The sequence below is a fragment of the Sorex araneus genome, chromosome 1 (assembly GCF_027595985.1).
Source record: "Sorex araneus isolate mSorAra2 chromosome 1, mSorAra2.pri, whole genome shotgun sequence".
Classification (NCBI taxonomy): domain Eukaryota; kingdom Metazoa; phylum Chordata; class Mammalia; order Eulipotyphla; family Soricidae; genus Sorex; species Sorex araneus.
Window position 1 is genome coordinate 382,221,795 of NC_073302.1, and position 24,056 is coordinate 382,245,850.

The 24,056-nt window shown below is 35.2% G+C and overlaps 1 protein-coding gene across 3 annotated transcripts in view; it reads right to left on the bottom strand.

Moving 5' to 3' along the window:
* The window catches only part of GLCCI1 (glucocorticoid induced 1), a 95,015-nt gene that overhangs the window by 12,320 nt on the left and 58,639 nt on the right, over nucleotides 1–24,056 (bottom strand). For 2 of the 3 annotated variants that reach the window (XM_055137123.1, XM_055137136.1), the window contains exons 4-6: nucleotides 15,638–15,754; nucleotides 11,360–11,512; nucleotides 5,718–5,928 (exon numbers count right to left, since the gene is read on the bottom strand). In XM_055137123.1, the coding sequence (XP_054993098.1) occupies nucleotides 5,718–5,928; nucleotides 11,360–11,512; nucleotides 15,638–15,754 (481 nt within the window). The remainder of the gene's footprint in view (nucleotides 1–5,717; nucleotides 5,929–11,359; nucleotides 11,513–15,637; nucleotides 15,755–24,056) is intronic. The other variant, XM_055137131.1, reaches the window with a different exon arrangement.

Sequence of the window (24,056 nt, forward strand, 5' to 3'; positions counted from 1 at the left end):
TCTATAGTTAGAAATAACATTTAGGTTTCAGAAACAGTAAAACTGACAATCCTTTGTACTAGTATTAGTTTCTGAGCATACTTGTATAAAGTATTGTTCTCATCCTCTTAATCCCTATTAGGCTATAAATTCTTTAAAGGCAGATCACAATTCATGTATCTTTTTCTCCACTTTCTAGCAGAACACCTGACATAAGGTAGAAAACATTTTTTTAAATAAGTAAGAAGTATAAACTCAACTTTTGAACCTAAAATACGAGTTTATGTATACATATTTATACATATAAAATAAAAATACAGATGTCAGATTTCTGTTGGCAAAGATGGTAGTTGATTTGAGCCCTAGAAATTTCATATTGTAAGAGATCACACATTTTTCCAGAGAATCAAATTAACCACAGAGTGACTCCTCAAGGCTAATATAGAATCATTATGTTAGAACTCATACCAGGGTGTTTAATATCCAATTGAGGTACTCTTATAGAAAATTTTAAGATAATTGAATTATTCTAAGGCCTTCAAAATTTTTAAACAGATTTAAAAAAATGCAAATTAAGGGGCAATATGCACTTGCCTTGTAGGTGGTCACCCCGGGCACCACATATATTAATAGGTTGCCCCAAACATTCTCTGGTGTCGCCTTGGAGGCCCCAAGTATCAGCAGGGTGGCCTGAGTCATCACAGGCACCTCAGGACCCAAGAAGCCCTGCATCCTCCAGCCCTTGCATTGATGCCTGGCAGAGAATTCATGAAAAGACCCCTGGGCATTCCAAGTATCACCAGGTATCTATCCCCTCTTTAAGGCCAAAAGAAAAAAGCCTGTCAAAATGACAATGAGAATGGTTTATATCAAAAAGCATGGAAGAATCAGTGCTGGAAGAAATGTGGTGAAAAATACAGGACACCTCATTTACTGTTGGTGTTACTGTCCTCTGGTTTAGGTTCTATCAATAGACAAAATCAATTCCCGCTCACTTTGAAAGATGAAATTGTATCTTTTGGTACTGCATGGATGGAGCTAGAAGGCGTAATGTCCGCTAAATAAATCTGAGGGAGAAGGAAAAATACTGGATGATATTTCACTTATACATGGTTTATAAAAAATAAAGGGAATGGATAACAATGAATAAAAACCAGCTCTTGGACTCTGACAACAGAATTGAGGTTAGCAAGGGAGGTTTGCCCGCAGTGGGAAGGATGTGGTCACATTAGCACGATTGAAAAACTAAAAATGAAAAGTAAAAATAAAACATGATTAGATTTGTAAATGCTTTGAAGTTACTTTTAGGAATATATTCTTTTTGTATAGTTTGTATAAAAAGTCATTGCTCAGGGAGAGTACGGGACCATACTTGCCTGACCACCTCGCTCGTAACTGACCTCCTACCTCCAAATATTTCATTTCATTCTATCTTTTCCTATTCTTCCAAGGTGTGACTATGGAAGGTTACCAATTCACGAGAATGTAGAGAAGTATATTCTTCTATATTTTAATATGTATTATTAAAACAACCTGACTTGAGAAAACATAACTATTAGCCATAACACACCATTTACTAAATGTTAACAATGTATAAATGGTTGTGCTAAACACTTTGTCACAACTTCAACTCCAATAGTAATATGACATGAGTATTATTAGCCTATTTTACTAATATTTTTAACTATCAAGTACCAATCTGTTGGCCTCAGAGATAATTTGGACCTCTATTTTCATTTTACATTTCAAAATAAGGAAAACAGTAACAGACAAAAGATATTCTTGCTATGCAGGTGGACCGGCTGGTTGGAAAAATAAAACATTACAAAGGAAAATATGCTCCCAAAACGACAGCGTTTAAGGAAAAAGCCTATATTGCCAACAACTGGTCATATTTCAGATTATCACACTATCAGGCTAAAGGAATAGCACAGGAGCTAGGTTAGAGTTCTGGCTTCCCATATGGTCACCTGAGCACCACAGGAGTAATTTCTGAGTGCAGAGCTAGTAGAGTAACTCTTAACCTCGCTGGATATAGCCCAAAATCTTAAAAAAAATAGTTCTTGTTATCACACTATCTCAAAGAGATATATGCATTCCCATGCTCAGTGCAGCACCGTTCACAAAACCCAAGACATGAAAATCACTGACTAAATTGCAACTTTAAGGAAAAAGACATAAAGTAACCAATGCCTTGTAATAATGGTGTTTAGTTCAATAATGACTGGATATTTTCCACTCGATATTATAATGACACACACAGAGACGCAATATATTCAGTCATAAAAAATTATGAAATCCTGCCATCTGTAACAACATGGATGAACTGGAGAGCATGTTATATGAAGTAAGTCAGAGCCAAAAAGATTTCCCCTATATGCAGAATCATAAAAATATCAAATTAATAGAAACAGAGAGTAAGGATGGTGATCTCCAGGGACTGTGGAAATGGGGAGATACTGGTTATGCCCTCTTTCGGTTAGAAAAATGAATGAGTGCTGTGGATCTAAGTTACAGCATTGTGACCGCAGTTACACTCTACCTGATAGTCACTATGAGAGCAGAACTTGTGTTCTCATAACAGCAATACTGAAAACGGCAAGTATGTGAGATTGAAAATGTTAACCTTATATGATAAACATTCACAGCATTTACATGTACTATATCATATTGCACACATTAAACTTAACGTAATATTTCAATAAAGCTGGAAAAAAAAGATGTCATTAGATGATCGACAGAAATTAGGCCAAAGAGGAAGATCTTTGGCTAAGCTGAAGAAAAAGTAGTTTTTTGTTTCTGAAAGCAGTGGGGAAATTAAAAACTATTATATCTATTGCTACAGTTACTATTTATTGACTCCATGATGTAAAATACAAATTTTACGTTCAAAACTTAACAGAACTCAAATTCATTTCTTGGGTCAAAACCAGTGCTGCTCTTAATTTTTTTCTGCAAAAGTCCCTGCAGGAATTTTGACATCACTGTTCCTTCTCATGGTAGAAAGATTAAAAATATTCAGGGGAAAAGAGATATTAAGAAACATATACTGTCTTAAATTTGGGATCAGAGTAAGAACATTATTTGAACTGCAAATACCACATATTAATGTGCCTCATTTAAAAATCTTCATTTGTGGGCCCTGAAGGCAATTCCACAACCAGTTAACCAGAATGGAACTCATCTATCATCTTCATCTTAATTCACTTCCCTTTTGGTTCAACATCTCTCAGCCTCAGTATTAATCACAGAGGGAAGAAAATAAAATTCCAGAATTAATTGCTTGGTCTTATTACTGCCATTATTTTCACTCTTAATTTTTACCAAATTGCGAGTGCTAATACGTAGTAGTCAACCTGAATTGTTAGTTCCTACATAATAGTAAAAGTTTTCAAATCAGACAGCAATTCATCACCTATATCTCTCTAAATGAAATTAATGTTATTTAATATCTTCATTTATCTTCAAACTGAGCCCTCTTGCTCTTATAAAAACAAGGTGTATCTCTTTATTTTACTGTGGAAACAGCCACAGTAAAGATGTTGTGAGGAAGCAATCAGTTTCATTGGGGGGCTGGAGATAACAGCTTCATGGCAGAGTAGATATGTACACATTCATAAAACCAGAATCCTTGCCTTGTATGTGGGGGAGGCCCTTGGTTCAATCCCTAGCATCACATAAACATACAAAAACTTTACAAAAATGAGAATCCCTTAACCCCATAACATTATGTCATTTGGAGACTTTCCACTTCCCAAGGAGATGTGTAAGGTCCTTTTGTCTCAATATACCCTTAATGGATAAAGGGAAGACTTTCAATAAGGCAAGGATGAAAGAGGAAAACTGTTAAGAACCACCCACAGGAAAAAAACAGTGGATAAGAAAACATTAACTTGAAAAGATACACACCTATGTTCACAGCAGCACTTGGTACACAAGCCAGATATAGAAAGAAACCAAATGTCCAATGACAGACGAATGGACGAAGACCTTGTGGTATGTATACACAATTGAATACTGTGAGAAGTGAAGACATCTTGCAGTTTACTGCAATTTAGATAGAGCTGGAAGTATCGTGTTAAGCAAAATTAGAGGCAGGGAGGACAAATACAAGATGATCTTACTCTGTGGTACACAGATTAACAAAAGAAGGGAATAGATACTATCAAACAATGACAAAGAATGTTTACAATCCTAGGCTTTGGATTATAAAATTCTGATTACCAAGCAACGGAAGTATGAGTGGGTGGGTAGGAGAGGGAGAAGTAGATTAGAAGTAACCTAAGGACAGTTGTGGAGGATCTTGAGAATTATAGAGGTGTAGGGACTTAACTATTTACATTAAAAACATGATATTTAACACTACTGTAACCAAGTCACCTAAATTAGGATTTTTTTTTTAAAAGTAGAGAGTAAAGTCCAAAATAGCTTCCATTTAAGAACCAAACACAAAATGATATAATACCATCTCATTTCAGTAAAATTAACTTCAGTAACAGGATTAACTATGGCGTTGGGAATCAGAATGGTAGTCAGTTCCTGGTTGAAAGGCGAAGGTACTGATGGGAAGGCGGCTGACAGAACATTTGGGGATGCTACAAATATTCTTCATGTTGATTTAGGCAGTGGTTTTATGGATGTGTAGACACATAAAAAATTACTGAGCTGGGGTTAGGGACAGCTCAAAGGAATGAGGTGCATTCTTGGCAAGCATAAGATAGAGTTCATTTCATCTCAGCATCATGAGATACTAAAAGCAAGATGTAGCCTTCATACTCAAGCACTGTCCATCCTAAGCAGCACCACATCACTGGGCCTAAGCACTGAACCTATAGGCCCAAATACCTGAGCCAAGTTTCACCAACAGAGTCTCAACACTGCCAAAATGTTGGCTAAGATCTAAGATCTGGATATTTCTTAGGTACTAATTCCTCAAAGTTCAGTTAAGGGGTTCAAATCAGGAGAAAAATCTATTTGATTCTATAAAGTAACTTTTATGCTTTTATATTGCTGTTGCCTATCATATACTTTAGTATGATGAGGAACAGTAACTTCAGTGTATCTTTGAAAGCAATTAGAAAGATGGAATATGGACAGCCCGTGTTACCTTCTGCATCTAGGTCTAAGGAAACCATAAATTGAAAGAACAGAGTAAGCAGTCGTAGCCAGGTACCTGACACAGGGACAAGAGAGCATGGAGAGACTAAGGCTAATAAGGCAACACAAAATGCCAGAAGTTCTCCTCTCTCCCTTGTGTTAGTTCATAATTCAGCTACTTACATAATGCAGTTATCTGATGCCAATTTATGTTAAATTACTGTGATTCCTTCAAAATAATTTTTGGAAATCATTTCCCTCGGAATAAATCATTAAATCTAATTTTAGCCACAGGAAATATACACCCTACCAGATCCATCATTAGCTCTTAAAAATACCAAAGGAAAAACCTGTGAGTTATGTGATTGTAGTATACACTCCATTTTATTGCTTTCTGAAGCTGTTAGAACCATGCGCTGTGCTTCTCTGACAAATTTATGGAAGATGTTTCTGAGAGTCACAAAGGGGGTATGTGAAACCAATGAACAAACAAACCTAGATTAATCAACCAATCCTTTCTGATCCCACCACTCAACAAGAAGAACAACAACAACAAAAAGTGATGTAATGGTTGATTTAAGACAAAGAAAGTATCATGAACACGGCCCAATAACCAACTAAGTGGATGACTTCATTCTCACCTTTATCACGATCATAGAGTAAATCTTCTGTTGAGCAAGGGCTACCATCATGGGATTCCGGGGGACAAAAGGGAGAGATACAGGGGGAATGACTGCTGCAGCTACTGCTGCGCTCCTGGACGGAGGGGGTCTGGGTATCAATGCTGCGCGTGCTGCTGCTCCGGTAGTGAGCAGGGAGTGGAGCTCTCCGACCGTCTGGTATATCCAAAGGCTGGAAGAAGAACCACCAATCAATAGGACCAATGGTAATTATACTCAGTTCACACAGAAAGCAAACGACATGGCAATTCTTTTAAATTCATGTTCCACTAATACTAATCCCATAATTGATTCTGCAGAGAGAAAAGATATGCATCTTGCTAGCTTAACTGATGTCGTTTATCTTTGACATTTTTTTCTTTTCAAATCCCACAATAGTTAGGTGTGAAGACATCAAGCATACACTATCTTCAAAATTCCATAGTTCCTGAAGGAGAGGTCAGTGCTCCCAACAACACACCTTCTAAAATAGGAGGTTCTTTTAACACTGTATTCCTTATGCCAAGCACTGTACCAGGCATGGAGCAGACACTCAATAAACACCCTTTCAATGAATTAACAAACTGCTTGAAAAATCACTTCGACTTAAAAGAGAAACATTTTTTCCACAGGTATAGATTTTTATGTTTATCCTTTCTTTTATTAATTGCCAAGCCCAGGAACAGAACTATGTTTTTATTTTCTCTAAAATTACTCAATGTTTCTATTAAAGAATTTATCCTCAATGGATTATCTGAACACATCTTGGAACAACTCCATTAATTTGGTATTTAATTGAGCAGGACTACTTATAATTTCATTTACTTCTAACGTATTATGAGTGGCAAAATAAGAAAGATTTTTGTTTGTTTTGGTCTGGGGGCCACACAGAGAAGTGCTCAGGGCTTACTACTCCTGGCTCTGTGCTCAGGGTTAGCTCCTAGGAGTATTCAGGGATCACATGGAGTACCAGGGATTGAACCAGGGTTGACTACATGTAAAGCAAGAATCTTAGTTCCTGTACTGTCTCTTTGCACTCCTCTCCCGTATATAAGGAAAGTTTACAAAATCGGGATCAGGGGAGATAGTATAGGATCAGAAAGCATACAAGGCACTGGTTTAAATTTCAGAGCCACATGGCACCTCAAGCTGTGCGAGGGGTAGCTCTGGAAGTCCCAAAGCACTCCTAGGGTGACCCTAGTGTCAGCACTGCAGGGCTGAGCAGTACCGCATCTCTAGGAACTCACATTCAACCAAACAGCCCAATTGGCAGCCAACTGTAAGGATAATTAAATAATACATTTTGGACTTGAGAAGACCTTGTAGCTAATTAGTCCAATGTCTTTACAAATAAAGAGGCAATAGCTAAAAGCTCCTGGCGACATGGCTAATTAAGTAACAACAGAGCTCCTGCGGAAGTGGACTCTCTATTCTGCTTCTGCTGTAAAGACAGCTCTTACTCCCGTTTTTTTCTTCATTGGTATGTTAACAAAGAAAGTTCAATAAATAAAATTTTCTACACTGAATATTTCTTAAATAATTCAAAGCTATTTAAAAATTTTATGATATAGCTAATACTGTAATGTGGGGGGAATGACAAATTCTTAGCACATTTACAACTTATTTTTACTATTTATTGCTTACTCTGAGCAACTTTGTTATTGTCAGAATTTTAGAAAATGAAGGGGGAAATAGAGTAAGGTAAAATTAAGTGGGCTTAAAATGTATCTATTTCCTATTACAAAAAAGACAAAAATTTTTATTAACATAAGGTTTTCATACATCTAAGCTAAGTATATAAATATAAAACTTACAAAATCTTTATAGTCTGACAACCACTATATTACAAAAGAATATTAAATCGCTTGGATTTTACTTCATTTCATTTAAAAAAAATGAAATTTTCCAAATTGGAGAGGATTCCTAATATTCCTAAAGAGATTTAATTTACTTAGTCAAACACTAAGAAAATGCTATTTTACTTTATCACTTAACACTTTTGTCATTTAACTAAACTTTTAATTTTAATTGCAACTACATATACTAAATCTTAGGGGAAAAAAACAAAAAATAAATCTTAAGTGCACACTTTTTTTGGGGGGGGGGAACTACATATAGTAAGAGAGGGTGATCCGTAAAGAAAGACTGTTTTTAAAAACATACTTAAGGGTTTCATGACAGGTTGTTCTTGAAACTTTGATATTTCAGTCAAGGAAAATGTTTCATAAAAGTGTCAGTGATGGAATTAAGTGAAAAAATAATGTATGAATTTGAGGATAAGTAAGAGTAAGCAAGCAAAAACTTTTAGTTATATTTTTATTTAATAAATGCATTATCTTTTCCCACTTTTTTTAGTCAAAAATTTTTATTGAATATACACATACTGGTTTGTTTTTGTTCATTGGGGATGGGCGGGTGATTAGGCGCCATACCCAGCTGTGCTCAGGGCGTACTCATGGCTGTGTTTAGGGATCATATCTTGCAGGGCTCAGGGAACCATACACAGGGCAGGGAATCTATCTCTCAAGCCTAAGATATATATTTTAATAGGTTTTATTGAGATATCAAGAGTTTACAACAATAGTGATGTTGTTCTATACTCGCAGTGTGGTTTTCTCATTTCTTAACCATAACTAGATAATATGTAATATGTCTCAATTTCCTTAGCTAACTTTTGTTGCAGAGTACAATAATTAGAATAACAGCAGATTTCAGGAACCAACATACTGACATGAAATAACAGAAGGAAATATAAAGGCTTAGAACATTGTTATACTTAAAAGGAAAATTTTATATTTTTAGAAGCTAGCAGATTCAATAATGGTGACATTTTATTCATTAAAACTTTGAGTCATATTTAATCACAAGTCTAAAAGTTCTAAAATTAATATTTTAGTTAGGAATCTGTAGGCCACCCCAGAATAAATCAAAAAGGCTACTATAAAATTAGAATATAATTTATGTAAAAGCAGACTTTAGTAAGTTTTACATTCTAGTATCATTTTGTTATTTTTACCGAATCAGCAAAGATATGATTAACTATCTCATTCTCAAAAAATGAGATCAATTTCTCTTCCTTATATTACTCCTACTAAATGGCATTTACTGTACAAATTAAATATTTTAGTGGTAAACAGCTAAGAGATGGCATGATGTCCAAGGATTTCTTTCTAACATATATAAATGAAATATTTACCATGAAATGTCTAGGGAGAGAAAAATGGCACAAACTTTTGGGAGTGTAATTTTAGCATTATTTATGAAAATTTAAAACATAAATACTTTGACCTAGGAATTTCATAGCCCTGAGCTGTTTGCAAGAGTATATATATCTTCTGAAGTATTGCTAATGATGAGAAAAATATTTTAAACATCCTGAATGTGGGCCAGAACACTAGAGTACAGTGGGCAGGGCGTTTGCCTTAGAGGTGGCCTACCCGCCCGTGCTTTCAATTTCCACCATTCCATATAATCCCCTGAGCACTGCCAAGAGTTAATTCTTGAGTACAGATCCAGGAGTGACCCTGAGTATCACTGGGTGTGTCCCAAAATCAAACGAAGAAAAATTCTAAATGCTCTGAGATAGGGGACTTAACATGCTTCTATGCTCCTAACAATTAACTATATCTAACACACACACACACACACACACACACACACACACACACACACACACACACACACACCCTACCCCACACCATGAATGGATATACAAAACACTACCAATACACTCAAATTTACTGAGTAAACTGAGTTACATCTGCAATATACAAATGCAAAATTGAACTGTTTGGATTTAGATATTAATTTTATTTTTCATTACATATCACATAAAGGCATCAAACACAGTTAACATTAAATCATATTTTAGTTATTAAGAAAAAACAAAATTTAATCTAGAAACTACTTGATTTCTTTTCTTTGAGAGTACCTTAATAATTTGACCAAATGTAGACTCACATCAGTACTGACCAAATTCACTGGTAGAGGGCAACTTACTAAGTATTTTAGATTAATTCAAAATAATGAAATTTAAAAATAAGAGAAATCCAAATAATAATAGTGAGATTTTTGTTGAAATACTGAATGTAATCAAAGTAAAGTGAAATTTATCAGCTACACAGGCGAGGTGGGGGGCTGAGGGGTTGGGGGGGTAGGGGATAGGGGGGAGATACACTGTGATTCTTGGTGTTGGAATATGTGCACTGGTGAAGGGATGGGTGTTTGAGCATTGTATAACTGAGACTTAAACCTGAAAGCTTTGTAACTTTCCACATGGTGATTCAATAAAAAAAAAAGTTAAAAAAAATAAAAATAAGAGAAATCAAAATTCACAAAACTTAGACGAAAGCATATGACTAAATCATTGTGATGCTGGATTAGACAAGTTTCTTAGGACATCAAAAGTACAACTGACAAAAGAATAAATATCAAAATTAAATTGTGCCTTAAATTTGCATACCAAGAAAATGAGAAAGTGAAAAGACAATAGAATGGGAGATAATTTTAAACCATAAAGTGCTTGTATCCAGAAAATGAAGAATTTGATAAGGAATTTTTACAAAAAATAAACCAAATTTTAAAATGGGGCAAAGCTGGCTCAGAGCATTAAGTACAGCAGGTAGGATGAGGTTTTTTTACATGCAGCTAAGCCAGGTTGGATTCCTGGAACCTCGTATGGTTTCCTAGGCCAACCAGGAGTGATCCATGAAAAGACTGGGTATGTGTCAAAAAAACAGAAATAAATACAAATAAAATGGGGCGATGGTTCTAAGCACTTCTTCCAAAGAAGATATACAAATTATCATGTGCCTGAAAAGATACATAACATCATACGTGCAATTTAAAGACATGATGGGTTACCATTTCAAATACAAGATGACTCCTGAACTTAAAAAGACAATTACAAAATTGTTGGTGACATGGAGAGAAATTAGAACCTGCAACACTGTTGGTAGGAATGTAAAAATGGCAGAATACAATCACTTTTCAAAGTCTGGCAGTTTCTCAACAGTTACCATACTACCAATACTCCTTAGGTAAATACCCAAACAAAATAAAGAAGCATTATATTCACATGAAACTCGTATATAAATTTTATAGCAGTATTATTCATCATAGCCACAAAGTGGAAACAATCCAAATGTTCATCAACTGATACTTGGATAAATAAAATTCTACAACTGTGTTTTATTTGGCAATAAAAAGGAATGAAGTGCTAATACATGTTACAACATGGGTGAACCTAAAAATCATTATACTAAGAGAAAAAAAGGCAATTACAAAGGCCACTTATTGCATGATTACATTCATACTGAAATGTCTATAAGAGCTAAATCCATAGGCTATAGAAAGTAGACTAATAGTCATTTAGCAGGGACACTGGAGGGAAATCACTGCTAAATGAGGGGTGACTACAAATGACATTGTGTTTCTAGTTGGGGTGATAAAAATGCTAAAAAATCCAGGGTGATTTTTATACAGTTTTTTGACTCTGTTATAAACCACTGAATTCCACACCCCAAATGGCAACTGAATTATATCTAATTAAGCTACTGCCCAAAAAAGACCTCTATGCAGTTCACTAAGGACAAAAGGAATTCAAACACCTCATGTACGCTTACCTTGGATATTTCTTCCTTCCCATTATTTTCTCTAATGAATACCTTTTCTAACTCGGGGCTTATTCCTTCTACATTGCAGGGCACACGTGAAACAGATGATTTTGGCACTGCTATATTTGACAGTGGCATAGGGACTGATCTTGATCCAGTAGCCTAAAAATAGAAGATAAAAGTGATGTCAAATAATTTTGGTCAAAGAAATCAAGTACTAAAAAGCATGATAAATCTTAAAGATAAAAACTTAATCAGCAGAATTATTTTGATATATGAAATTAAAGTTCAAGTATACACATTGAAATTTAGGTTCAAAGAAAAGGTAAAATTGTAATATATACACTTGGTCAGTAGACGAGCACAGTCTTCAGTGCTGCTTAAAATCATTTCCATTTTCTGTTTTCACTGAAAAAGTGTATTTGAAATAATGTAAGTTAAATTTATCCAGTGACTCTATGGTAGTTTTCTCTATATATAGTCAAGAGTTTTCCCTGTACTGTAACAATTGCCTTCTGGTATTATCGTTTCTGTTTTGTCAACAACTTAATAAAAACTGATTACTAAGAAACATGACAACAGTATCATGTTAAGTTCTACAACATTCAACATTTAAAGTCATTTTCAAACATCCTTTGAGAATGTTCGTAAAAATTAACCATTACCCTTCTCAGCTATCTTAGGGAGATGGTGACAAAAGTCTAAGTCAAGCCCCAAAGATGCTCAAGTGATGTACGTAACAGAAAGAAATGATTAATATGATAAAAATAAAAATGACATTTGATTTCTATAAAATTTTGAATGGCTGAAGTTCACATACATGAGTCATAATGAGGTGAGCAGCTAGTCACTCATGAATAATAGCTCCCATAATCAGTGCTATGCTCCTACCATCTGTGAACTATTGCACTAATGTACTTTGTTTTCTGTTGAGGTATGAGCTCTTATTTTCATATCAAATGCTTTATGTAGTTTTATGAGTTTTTAAAATAGTTCACAGGCTGTGATTTATTTTTAAATATAATAAAAGGTAGCATTTTCACCCCCATTTTTATGGATTGCCAGAGTTATTTCCTCGAGCTATCAGCTGCTAAACTCTATACAGAGAGTTCCACTTTAACTGCTGTAATTTTACAGTATATTTGGCAAAAATAACCTTTAAAATGTTTTTTCTAGTGTTTGGCACTGCTTTTCCATAGAACCTTTGACAACTAGATTTTCAAGAGGCAATGCCTTTTATATTTCCAAGTAATTCAAAATTTGTCCATTACCGAGTAATTTACTGCTTTAGACATAATCTGTTCTTTTTATGCACAGATGTGTTAAGACTATCCACTTATATCTATTTCATATCCGTGTCCTCAAAACTATGGCTTTCTTTTATCTTTTAAATAGAATTTTAGGCATTTAGTATCTTTTATTCCCTGTTCTTGTGAATTATTAATAGTAATTATTAATGATCACGTTAATGTGTATGCGTGCACATGATGTGCGTGTGTGTGTGTGTGTGTGTGTGTGTGTGTGTGTGTGTGTGTGTGTGTGTGTGTACTGGCTCCTGCCCCTAATAGCCCAGTAATGCCCTGAATAATAGTAGTTCTGGAAGTATTTTTAAATCTAGTCTTTTCAGTTACTGTTTGTTGTGATAAGGGTTGTACAAGGGATCACACCTAGTGGAGCTTGGGTGGCAGACCCAAGGCGTTGGTAGTAAAAAAGGTTTGAACCTAGTGCCTCACACATGCTTTACCGCTTCAACCACATTCCTAAACCTAGTATTTGGATAGTAACCTTGGATGCTGGCATACATCTTCTAAATCCTTTTGACTTTCCTGGGTTACAGTGGTCAGAGGTGTGTTTGTTTTTTATTTCCGGTTACACCTGGTAGTGCTCAAGGCTTACTCCTGACTCTGTGCTCAGAGATAACTCCAGAGGGGACAGAAGGGACTATATGCAAGATAAGGCATAGAAATGGGAATGGCTTCATGCAAGCCTTATTTCTAGCCTTCTTGGACGATTTTAAAGTACACTCTAGATTCACCTTTCTATCCACAAACTTTTTAGTATGTAGAGAAAATGGTATTATGATCTTATAAATAATAAAATGCAGAACCAAACTACCAAATAATTCAATGAAAATTGGTAAGAAGAGTATGACTTTTTAAAATTAAGTTAACAATCCAATGCATCTAACATAAATGCAATGGGTTCTTGTGGGAAAAGGTGAGTGAAATGATTACTATTTAATTCTAACAAGTTAAGATGAAAAACTAAGGTATATGTGAAATATTGCTTGTCATGTCTTAGGCCAGCTTTACCCATTGCACATTTGCTTTACAGTGTTGATGAGGTATGTCACATATGCTCTCATTTTATGTATGCAATTCACTGAGCTCTGTAAATGTATATAGTCACCCAATTATCAGTGTAATCTACATATTATAACCTCCTATTATCATGCTCTGAAATTCCTCAGGGCTTCTTTATTGTTACTCCCTACCCCAAATATTTTCTGTCTCTATAATTTAACCTTTTCAATATTTAAAATAATGAATTATATATTATACTATGTGACTTAATTTAGCATGATATTTTTGAGATCCAACCATGCTGTTATGTATCACTGGTTCCTTCTTTTACATAAATTACATGGATGCATGAAATTTACCATTTTTATTCATTCATTAGCTGATGGATATTTGTTTTCTATTTTTTCTATTTAGTAATATCTCCATGAACACTGATATAGGAAAGTCTTTGTATAGATGTTTTTGTCTTTGTGAATACGAATATTTTTATTTACTGTGGGAAGGTATCAGAGAGTGTCTTTTCTAGACAATATGGTCAATATATGTTTAACTTTTGAAGAAAATGCCAAATTGCTTTTCATAGAGGTTATAATATCTAGTGCTCCCAGATGCAATTGTGGCTATAAGTATCTTTCATTTTAGCTACCTATCATTAGTTGTAACGGGTTTACTTATTTGCTTTCATTTTCTAATCCTATACCCGTATCAAACACAAATTGTCCTAAAAATGGTTTCTTTCTTATTGCTCTGTCGACTGCCCTTAAACTATCAGCAAATACTAACAATGATTACAGATATCTCTGGCTTCATTTTGGGAGAGGAGCCTCACCAGTATTGCTCAGGAAAGGCAGTCAAGAGGTGTGTACCTAAAAGTTCCAGGACAGTGGTAGGTACCACCAGGGTCAAAGCCACCCAAAATAGTGCTTGGGGGATGAGAAATATATGGTGCCAGAAATGGGATTTGGGTCTTGTGCACACATGCAGCATAGGCTCCAGCCCTTTGGGTAGTTTCTGAGGTCCTATGATCAAAATTACTTTTTAATTTATCAGAGCTGCATCCAGTATTTATTGTGATGATCTCACTACATTTCCAAATAGTCAAATAACTGTTCTACTTTTATTTATACTTATCATATAAACTGAGTTTTTTAAAGCAGGTGTTAATTCATCTCCTCTGATCTTTTAATTCAATGACCCACACCAACAGAATTCCTAATGCTAGATTATCCTTACCTTGGTCAAAATAATCCCTAATTGAGTCTGTGATACGCTACTTGGTTTGTCTGCTATTATAATTTATGCTATACTTGAATTCTATGCCTGATTTATTAATATTTACATCAATATTTTTAGAAAAAAAATTTGTTCTACCATAACATTTCACAAATTTTGTTTCATGAAATATATTAGAATTTATTCCTGGGTTTGAGGGCTCATGAAACTCTAGTTTTCAATTTCATTTTTTTTATTTTAATTTTTGGCACCATCTTTTATAATACTTTAATGATAGGGTCTAGCATACAACATGTGACACACAGCCTCCAACAGGGCTTCCACTTCCCTCCACACTACTGTGTCCTCCCTCAACCCACCAACTCATCATTCCCCAAGTTCAGTTCTTTAGACCAGTTCTCAGGTCAATTTATTTTTTTTTTACATATGAGATAGATGGGGGTTAAGGAACGAATAGGAAGATGATTATATGAAATATGAAACAATGACCAGAGAGATTTGATGAGAAAAAGAGCTAGTTACCTATATCTATAAAAAAGCCAATATCCTTGAAATCACTATACTCTTTTATGTCTATTATTAAGATTATACATATGGCAAACAAAACATATTTTTAAAAACAATTTAAAAAAATTATACTTTAACAGAGCTGAGGGATTACATTATTGATTTGTTTGACTCTATAGTATACTTTCACTTTATAATAAATCCTTCCTAAATGTTATTAAAATCTGGACAAGAAGATGCCTACCTGAGTGTGATTAATTGCAATATGGTTTCCATGGAGAGGTGACTGACGATCTTTCTCCTTACTGTGCCGAGTACTCTGTTTACTCCGTTGAAGCTGCTGCCTCAGTTTGGCAATCTGCTTTGGGTAAAGGGAAGGGGAACAAGCAAGGAAGAAGAAAAGTGAATACCAATTTTAAGTATATATTAAATTTTGAGATATAATTTTTCTCAACATTTCAAGAGACACTATACTGTAGTGACTAAACATTTATGATGAAAACTACTGGAAACGCATTAATTCATTCGTACAATTTAAATAGTGTTGTTAGTAAATACATATACTTCATTTCAGATTGGAATTTTTAGTGTCAGACATATTCTTTCAAAAAAATTGCAAGTGATAAAACTTGTATTTCACATATACTTGTTATTTATGTTGTTTTATAAATTAAAAAAAATGTACTGAGGCTCCTAAGAAGTGTTCAATCTAATATAATGGTCTGAAGATGCAGAAGCCCTTTGGTTTAATGAGAGAGCCCTAGGATATGATCTAAGGTGGTACTGGGGAATATGTGGGCCATGCAAGAAAACTGACGGTTTCTAGGATCACACTTAAGAACATCAACTTAAAATAATACAAACATATAATTTTCATAATAGTTTTCATCTTGGCAAAATAATCTTTTGTACTCAGAAAATTGAAAATTTTAATAATACCTGTGTAAAATCAAATGATAATACTACAAATTTTCCTCTGTTTCAGAAAATAGGAGCTCACTATTTCATTTATACCACTTTCAGATGTGAGATAGCCCTACCTAACAAGTGCAAATACTCTTACTTTCCAAGCTTTTGCTCAGAATTTCCCTTTCTTTCCCTCTTTGTTGCTGAAAAGCTTCTGGCTATCCAAAATCACTTCTTTTCCCAAACTAACTGTCAGTGGAGAGAAGAATCAAAGGGAAGAAGAGGTAACTTGAGAACTTTAGAACTAAAAGTGAAGTGAGAACATTACATAGTGAGGAAAACAATATGTAATGTTCTTACTTCACTTTTTGTTCTAAAGTTCTTCCTAAGATAGGTTCAATACATAAGTGTTTCTCAGCTTGGGCCAAATGGCCCCTTGTGAGCCCCAGAATATTTCAGGTGAAATACAGGTGAAAACTACAAATTGGGGGCAACGGCACAGACTACAGAGCCAACCAGTAGATAGGTCACAGGAAGGAAACAAGGTTGGGAATCACTGCTCGAAATCTGTCTTTCACTGTATCACAAGTGGAGTTCTTGAGCTTCAGAGTCAATCATTCTGGGTTACTATGATGAAGGCACAGCACAACCTTTATCTACAAAGGGAACCCAGGTTATACTGACTGGACTGTTGTGGAGGGGAGGGGAGAGCCCACCCCCCACCCTTGGTGCTCAGGGGTTACTCCTGACTCTGCACTCAGGAATTACTCCTGTGGGCTCAGGGAACCATATAGGATGCCAGAAATCAAACCCAGTTTGGCCAAATGCAAGGCAAGCGCCCTACCTGCTGCACGCTTCTGCCCCAAATGACTGGATTTTTAAAAACTGAACTACAGGTGTTTTTACTTCGTGATTCAAAACATTCACTAGTTACTGTGGCTTTAAAAATGGAACTGAGGGTGTTATGATAAGTGAAATAGTCTGACAAGATAAATACTGTATTATCTCACTTAGATACAGAATCTTAAAAGCTTATGGAAACCGAGTAGGCCGGTGCTTGCCACGGATGTTGGTTTTGTGAGGGGAAGGAAATGGGTGAAGGTGATCACAAGGTACAAATATTCAGTTATAGGATGAAATAAGTTCTGGGGATAAATAACTAGTGACTAGTCAACAACACTGGGATATATATATTTATTTGAAAGCTGCTAAAAGTAGGTTGTAAAAGCTCCCACCCCATACACAAAATCATTATGTATACTTCTATCAATAATTAACATAATTAATATAAATACAAAGAAATAATTAAAATATCTGTGAAGTTGGGAGATAATCTAGGGGTTATTTTAAGCGGGGAATGGTTCAACTTAAAAACTGAAAGCTAGTAATGTATTCATTATAAGTCTTTGGAAACCTTTATCACCCTTATATTTTTGTTCTCTCCTCCCACTGTAACTACAGTTTTAAAACAAAATCAAATGCAACTCAACTTCTACCTTCAAAAGACTAGTTGTGTTACTTTTTCCTTTCAGGAATTGGATAGGCAAATGTTTCTTAAAATAAATTGCATTCCATGGTAGGGTAGGAAATGAGGAATCATAATTTATATGGCTAAGAAGTAGCAGCAGGAAGGGAAAGCAGGATTTTGAGACTTTCAGCGAATAGAGCCAATTAAAATCATGCAGTTTTTTAAATGCGTGCCACTTCCCCTAGTAAGGCACCTTATCAACAGAGGCAAGTTAACAATTATAGGCAAACATAAAAAAAGGTTCTCAGGGACCAGGGAAAAGACCAGGTAAGGCACTTGCCTTGCATGGAGCCAATCCAGATTCAATATCTGGCATCACATCCCCCAAATACCTTCAGGAATGATCCCTGAGCCCACAGCCAGAAGTAGGCGCTGAGTCCAGCTGGTGTGGCTTCTAAACCCAAACAAACAGTAATTCACAAATCTACTTAATCCCACAAATTTACTGTTTCTATTTTATAGATAAGGAAAATGCTTAAAAATACTCTTTCCAATGTGATACAGATAAAAACAGCTGAACCATTTCTTTATCCTTTATTTCCTAATATCTTTCTAGTCTACCAACATTGCTGAAAGTTACAATATATAAAATTTCAATGTAAATAATTACCAGGCAACTATGTATTGGCTCATAAACTCAACCACTTTACAAAGTTACTTCCTTTCTTAATGTTAGAACTATTGCAATATGTGAAACCGAAATAAAGATGAACCAAAATTTGATGAAGCAATTTAACTGACTACATACTAACTTACTGATAAATTTCTATTTTTCAATAAATTGACCTTAAAATTAGTCTTACTGTATCTGATTTCAAATAGTGTAAACATATGAAATATTTTTGCCTATCAATTTAATATAAAGTTAGACAAAAACTTCACTAGGTAAATATATAGATATACTTTTAAGAGTTTAGCAAATCCTTTAATGGGATATCAAAGTTCTGTTCTAAATGCTTCCCTTTTAGAGACAGAAAATGTAAAAAAAACCTGCCCTACTAAACTATGATTTTAAAAAAAAGAATAATCAACACTGAAAATTAATAGAATGTTAGAGCAGAAAGAATACTCTTAATAAGCCTATTAGGAGACCTCTACTTTTCATATTTCAAAATGGGAACCTCCACAAATAATATCTATTAACAACTGATTGGTCAGAAATGGGAAGCAACACTCATTTTACTTGCTGCTCCATATAAAACAACTATTCTATAAAGAGAACTATTTGATCACTTACTGGTGATATAAAGAGACATGATTTTTCCCTTCCTTTAATAATAAACCTATATTTTCCAACCATATAAAAATCAGAGTTAGCAAAAATAATCAAAACTATAGAATGTAGTATTATTTATGTTGCATTTCTGAGTGTCACCCTCTGGGAAAAAAAGATTTATTTACTGTGTACAATAAAAACAGTGGATGCCTCAAGATCTGTATTTCTTTTCTATGATCTGATCTGTCCTTCATGCACACATCCCTTTTACATGGGACCTGGGACTTTGGGGAACTAGGAAAATATGCTATCCTTGGATATCTGTTGTGTTGTAAAATAATGAACTCCACTGTCTCTAAACCATTGTCTCTGCCTTTTACCAGCATCCATGAGCTAGTAACAAGCTAACTTATTAGGATATAAGTAAACTAAAATGGAAACAAAGATCTTAGAGGGTATATCTTCTTCATTTTCCTCAAATGAAGAGAGATCTTTAATGGGATGACATGGAAAGATGGGACTTGATGAACTGGTGTGTGAATTCCATTTGGAAATCAAAAGCTTAAATGAGAATGAAAATCAGATCAGACTAAACTACTGATTAATAACAGTAAAAGAAATTTGTTTCCCAGGAACTATGGGGAAATCTGAACGTGACAGCCACTCTAGAGGGTTGCCTTATGTCCCAATAACCAAAGTGATCTTAAAGGATGAACAGAACTCAGCAGCCAAGAAACTGAAATTAGAATTTCAGAGGCAAAGGAGAGGGGGGTATTAACCCCAAAAGACTAGGTATAAATATATGCAATAACAAAGAATTTTCAATAATCCATGAAATTAAGTCTTCAAAAAATCAGTTTTCAAAATCAGTCAAGCTCAGGGATAGTAAAGGCAACATAACAGTACAAGTCTAGTAGGATCCTTTCTTTCCCTCTCCCCGCCAAACTCAACAAACAGGTGGATCAGATATATTAGCTGTGGAATTAGTGAAGAGCTGAGTAAGAAACAGTAAACAAGGACCTGGGGCAATATAGTACAGCAGGTACGGCACCTGCCTTGCACACAGCCAGCTTTGGGTTAGATTTCTGGATCCCATATGAAGGTCCCATGTGGTCCCCTGAGCACTGCCAAGAATGATCCCTGAGTGAAAAGTCAGGAGTAAGTCCTGAACATTGCTGGGTATGGTCTAAGACAAAGCAAGACAAAAAAAGGAAAGAGAGGGAGAGAGAGGGGAAGAGAGAGAGAGAAAGAGAGAGAGAGAGAGAGAGGACAGGAGAGAGGAGAGAGGGAAGAAAGGAGAAGGAGAGAGGGGAGAGGGGAGAGAGAGAGAGAGACTCCTGGATCCCCCTCATCCATGACAAGCAACATAGCTAGAGCAGGTGAAAGGAGAGGACCTATAACATAAAGGTTGGAAGCTCAGACTATAAAGAAATGTGAAGTCTGGAGAGGTACAGGTGTTAAGACACTTGTAGTACATGTGGAAACCTTTGAGTCCCTTGTGGTCAGGCTACACTCCTGAGCACAGAGCTAGACTATACCAAGCACAGACAGGTGTGGCCCCACCACACAGATAAGAGATTAGAAAATATTTTCTCATTAAAAGGGACACAATGAGTGTAAAAGTGATTAAGTTCTAGTCTTCCACAATAGGTAGAAGATAAAGCTCTCTTTGTGATAAAAGGCAGAAGTTAATATTAAGTTCTTTCATGATTATCCATTAAAAACTTGGTTATTTTTCCTAACATGCCACTAAGATTTTTAAGAAGTAGGATTGTATCATTTGAAATTCTAGATGCTCTACATAATATAAAACATAGTATTTTACTCATTTGATGTTATTTAGAATGACTGCAGCATCACTAAAGGCTGATAATGTATGCTAGAAAAGTTTTAAGAGCCAGGAAAAGTAAGTCAGGGGTCAAGGGCACGTGTATGGCCCCAAGTTCAATCCCTGGCACCATAAGGTCCTCCCTTACACTAGTGGGAGTACTGCTAGTCACCCCCAACATGCTAGCCCCAGCATTCAAAGGCCACATACTGCCTGGAGCAGCTTCTGCAACCCTAAGTACTGCTTGAGAGACTCCAAAATAAAATGGAAACGGCTGTTAAAACTGTTAATTAAATTCTTATCTTTTACTTAACACTAATTCTAATTATTTATAAATTAGCCTTAAATTGTGTTATGTTAATAGGGATCTATGTGTGGAAGCAATAGAAAATATACTTTAGTTTGTAAATTCTAAATAAAAGTTAGATAAGTAATATAATTAACCAGCAACATATTTCACAGGAGGAAAAATAATTTTCTCACAAAGGAAAATGATGGATTCTTAACATGTACACAATATACAGCCTTACTGTATAGTGATATTAGTTATACTTTCTGAGAAATATATTAATAATTTGCCATTTCTTTGTAAGTTATCTACGGCTTTTACGCAAAATTGATGGGGGGGTGGTGGAAGAGAGAGATAGAAAGAGAGACAGAGAGACAGAGGAAGAGAGAAAGAGAGGGAGAGAGAATTTTTCTCTGACCTGATGCTTATTGCTACAACATTTAACTTTTAGTTTAAGATTATTTTTTAACCTCATCTTTTTGTCTTGTTTCTGGGCCACATCTAGTGGTGCTCAGGACTTACTCTTGGCTCTACATTCAGGGATCACTCCTGGTGGAACTTGCTTGCAAGACCCTAAGGACTGCTGGGGATTGAAGCCAGCTCAGCTACATGCAAGGCAAGTTCTCTACCAGGTGTACCAGGTGCTGATCTCTCTCAAGCCTTTCTTCTACGTTCCATCTAGACTGACAATTCTCAGTTGTTTCACTAAGTCTCTCTTCAACTATGTCAACTTAATCTACCAAAGAGTTTGATTCACCATTATTTCTTACAGGATTTGTTAATGGTCCTATATCATCCTGTCTGCTATTATTTACTCCAGTTCTCATTGCAAATGATTCCATATAAAATTGTCTTGGGGGTTGAGAGATTTTTTTGGAGTGGATAATGTTCTTATTCTAATTTCCTCAGCTCTCAACGGTCCTATGTCATGGCAACAGATGTGCTTCTATATCTTAAAATTCTTGATATTATAGCCTCATCCTAAGTGGAAATTTACACCTTTCGAACTCAACCCTGCTGTTTTGTTTTTTGTTGCTAACACCAGCCCTCTGGAATTGCACAATTCAGAGCAGATCTTAAATTAGGAAGAGGCTGTGGCCCCATATAGTTATGAGCTCTATTCCAGATGTCACATCCATACACACCATATGGTTACTATTTCCATTTCTGCATAGCTGCTTCACTGGCCCAGGAAAATATCAATAGTGTCAGGTGATGTCATTTCAAGTCTAGTTTTACTGCCCAGAAACATGGCCACAATTTCTTCCTTTATGCAGACAGCCTAGTTCCAATCTCCCACACTTACAAGATGTTTTTTGTTCTCCTAGGATGCATAGTGCAGTAATCCACACTCTCTTAAATTTAGTATAAAATCCCCCCTTTTTAAGCCAAAGTCAATGGGACACAGGTTTTCCTGAGCCTAAGAGCAACAGCACCACATATCATTATCTCCTTCCTATTCATTCATTGTAGGGTTGGATTTTCCTTGCAAAAATGTAACTAGAATGACATATGTACACTTGGCACAATGTGGAAGGAAGCAGATTAGATGGTCCTTTCACTCATATTTTGAATAGAAATCTTTTCTTTCTGAAAAAGAGTGTGAGGACTTACTATTTGGTGGAATTCACTAAATCTGATTCTGAAATATTTTTGTGGAAAGATTTAAATTTTTTTTTTAAATTTCGCATTTCACAAGTCTATTCACATCTTCTGTTTGTTTTTAATTCAATTTCAGTAACTTTTCTCTTTCTACTGCCTGTGTCTTTCTAAGAATTTATTTCAATTATGGCTTCTAATCTGATGCTGTAAGGTTCATATAACATTATGAGTTAAAATTTTTAATTATTCTTTAGCATTTTTATTAGCTTCAGCTATAATTTTTCCTATCTCTTTTCATTCCATCTTTGGGTCTGGATATTTAGAAATTAGATGTTTCTCTTTCTTTTCCTTTTTTTTGTGGGGGTAAGGGTCACTCTCAGCTTGGTGTTACTCAATGGTGCTTGAGAGATCATGCATTGCATGCGACATACTGAAGCGAGGCTTCCACTTGCAAAGCAAGCACTCCAGTCTTAAAAAACTCCTTCCTGGCCCTGACTTTCCTTTTTGTTCACATATACACAAAAACATACACACTTTCCTCAAATATTAATTTAACAGTATGAATACTGTTATGATTTAATTAATTTTGCTTTTAATTTCAAAATTTCCGTTATTAGAAAAGTATTACTTAACCAAGTATTTGCATTTTTCTATAATTTCTGTTACATACTTGAATATTTTGTAGTTGATTAGAATTGTTTGATGGCCCAGGATACAGTCTACCCTACAGAATGTTTCACATAAGCCTTAAAAAAACAAAAAGCATTCAGTCACTGGATAGTTTTATATACATATATATATATACATCAAGTTGATAATGTCAAAGTCTTTTATCTCCTTTATGATCTGTCTAGTTAAGTTTGTTTTATCATGACTGCAAATGGGATATTGAAATGTCTTGTTACGATTAAAACCTTATTTCTCCTTTCACATTTTTGCTTTCTATGTTTTGGCACTATGATTAAATATACACATTCATGATTCTTTATCTTCCTGATATATTTATCTTTTTTTGAGTTTTTGGGTCACACCCAGCTATGCACAGGGGTTACTCCTGGCTCTGCACTCAGGAATTACTCCAGACGGTGCTCAGGGGACCATATGGGATGCTGGGAATCGAACCCGGGCCTTACCCGCTGTGCTATCGCTCCAGCCTTTATTTATGTTATCAGTATAAAATATTAGGATTCATCTTCATTAATAATTCTTTCTTAGATTATTTTATCCCGTAAGCTTTGTTCTTATTACATTTTTAACTGAGCATCTTTTCCATTCTTTTAACTTTTAATCTGTC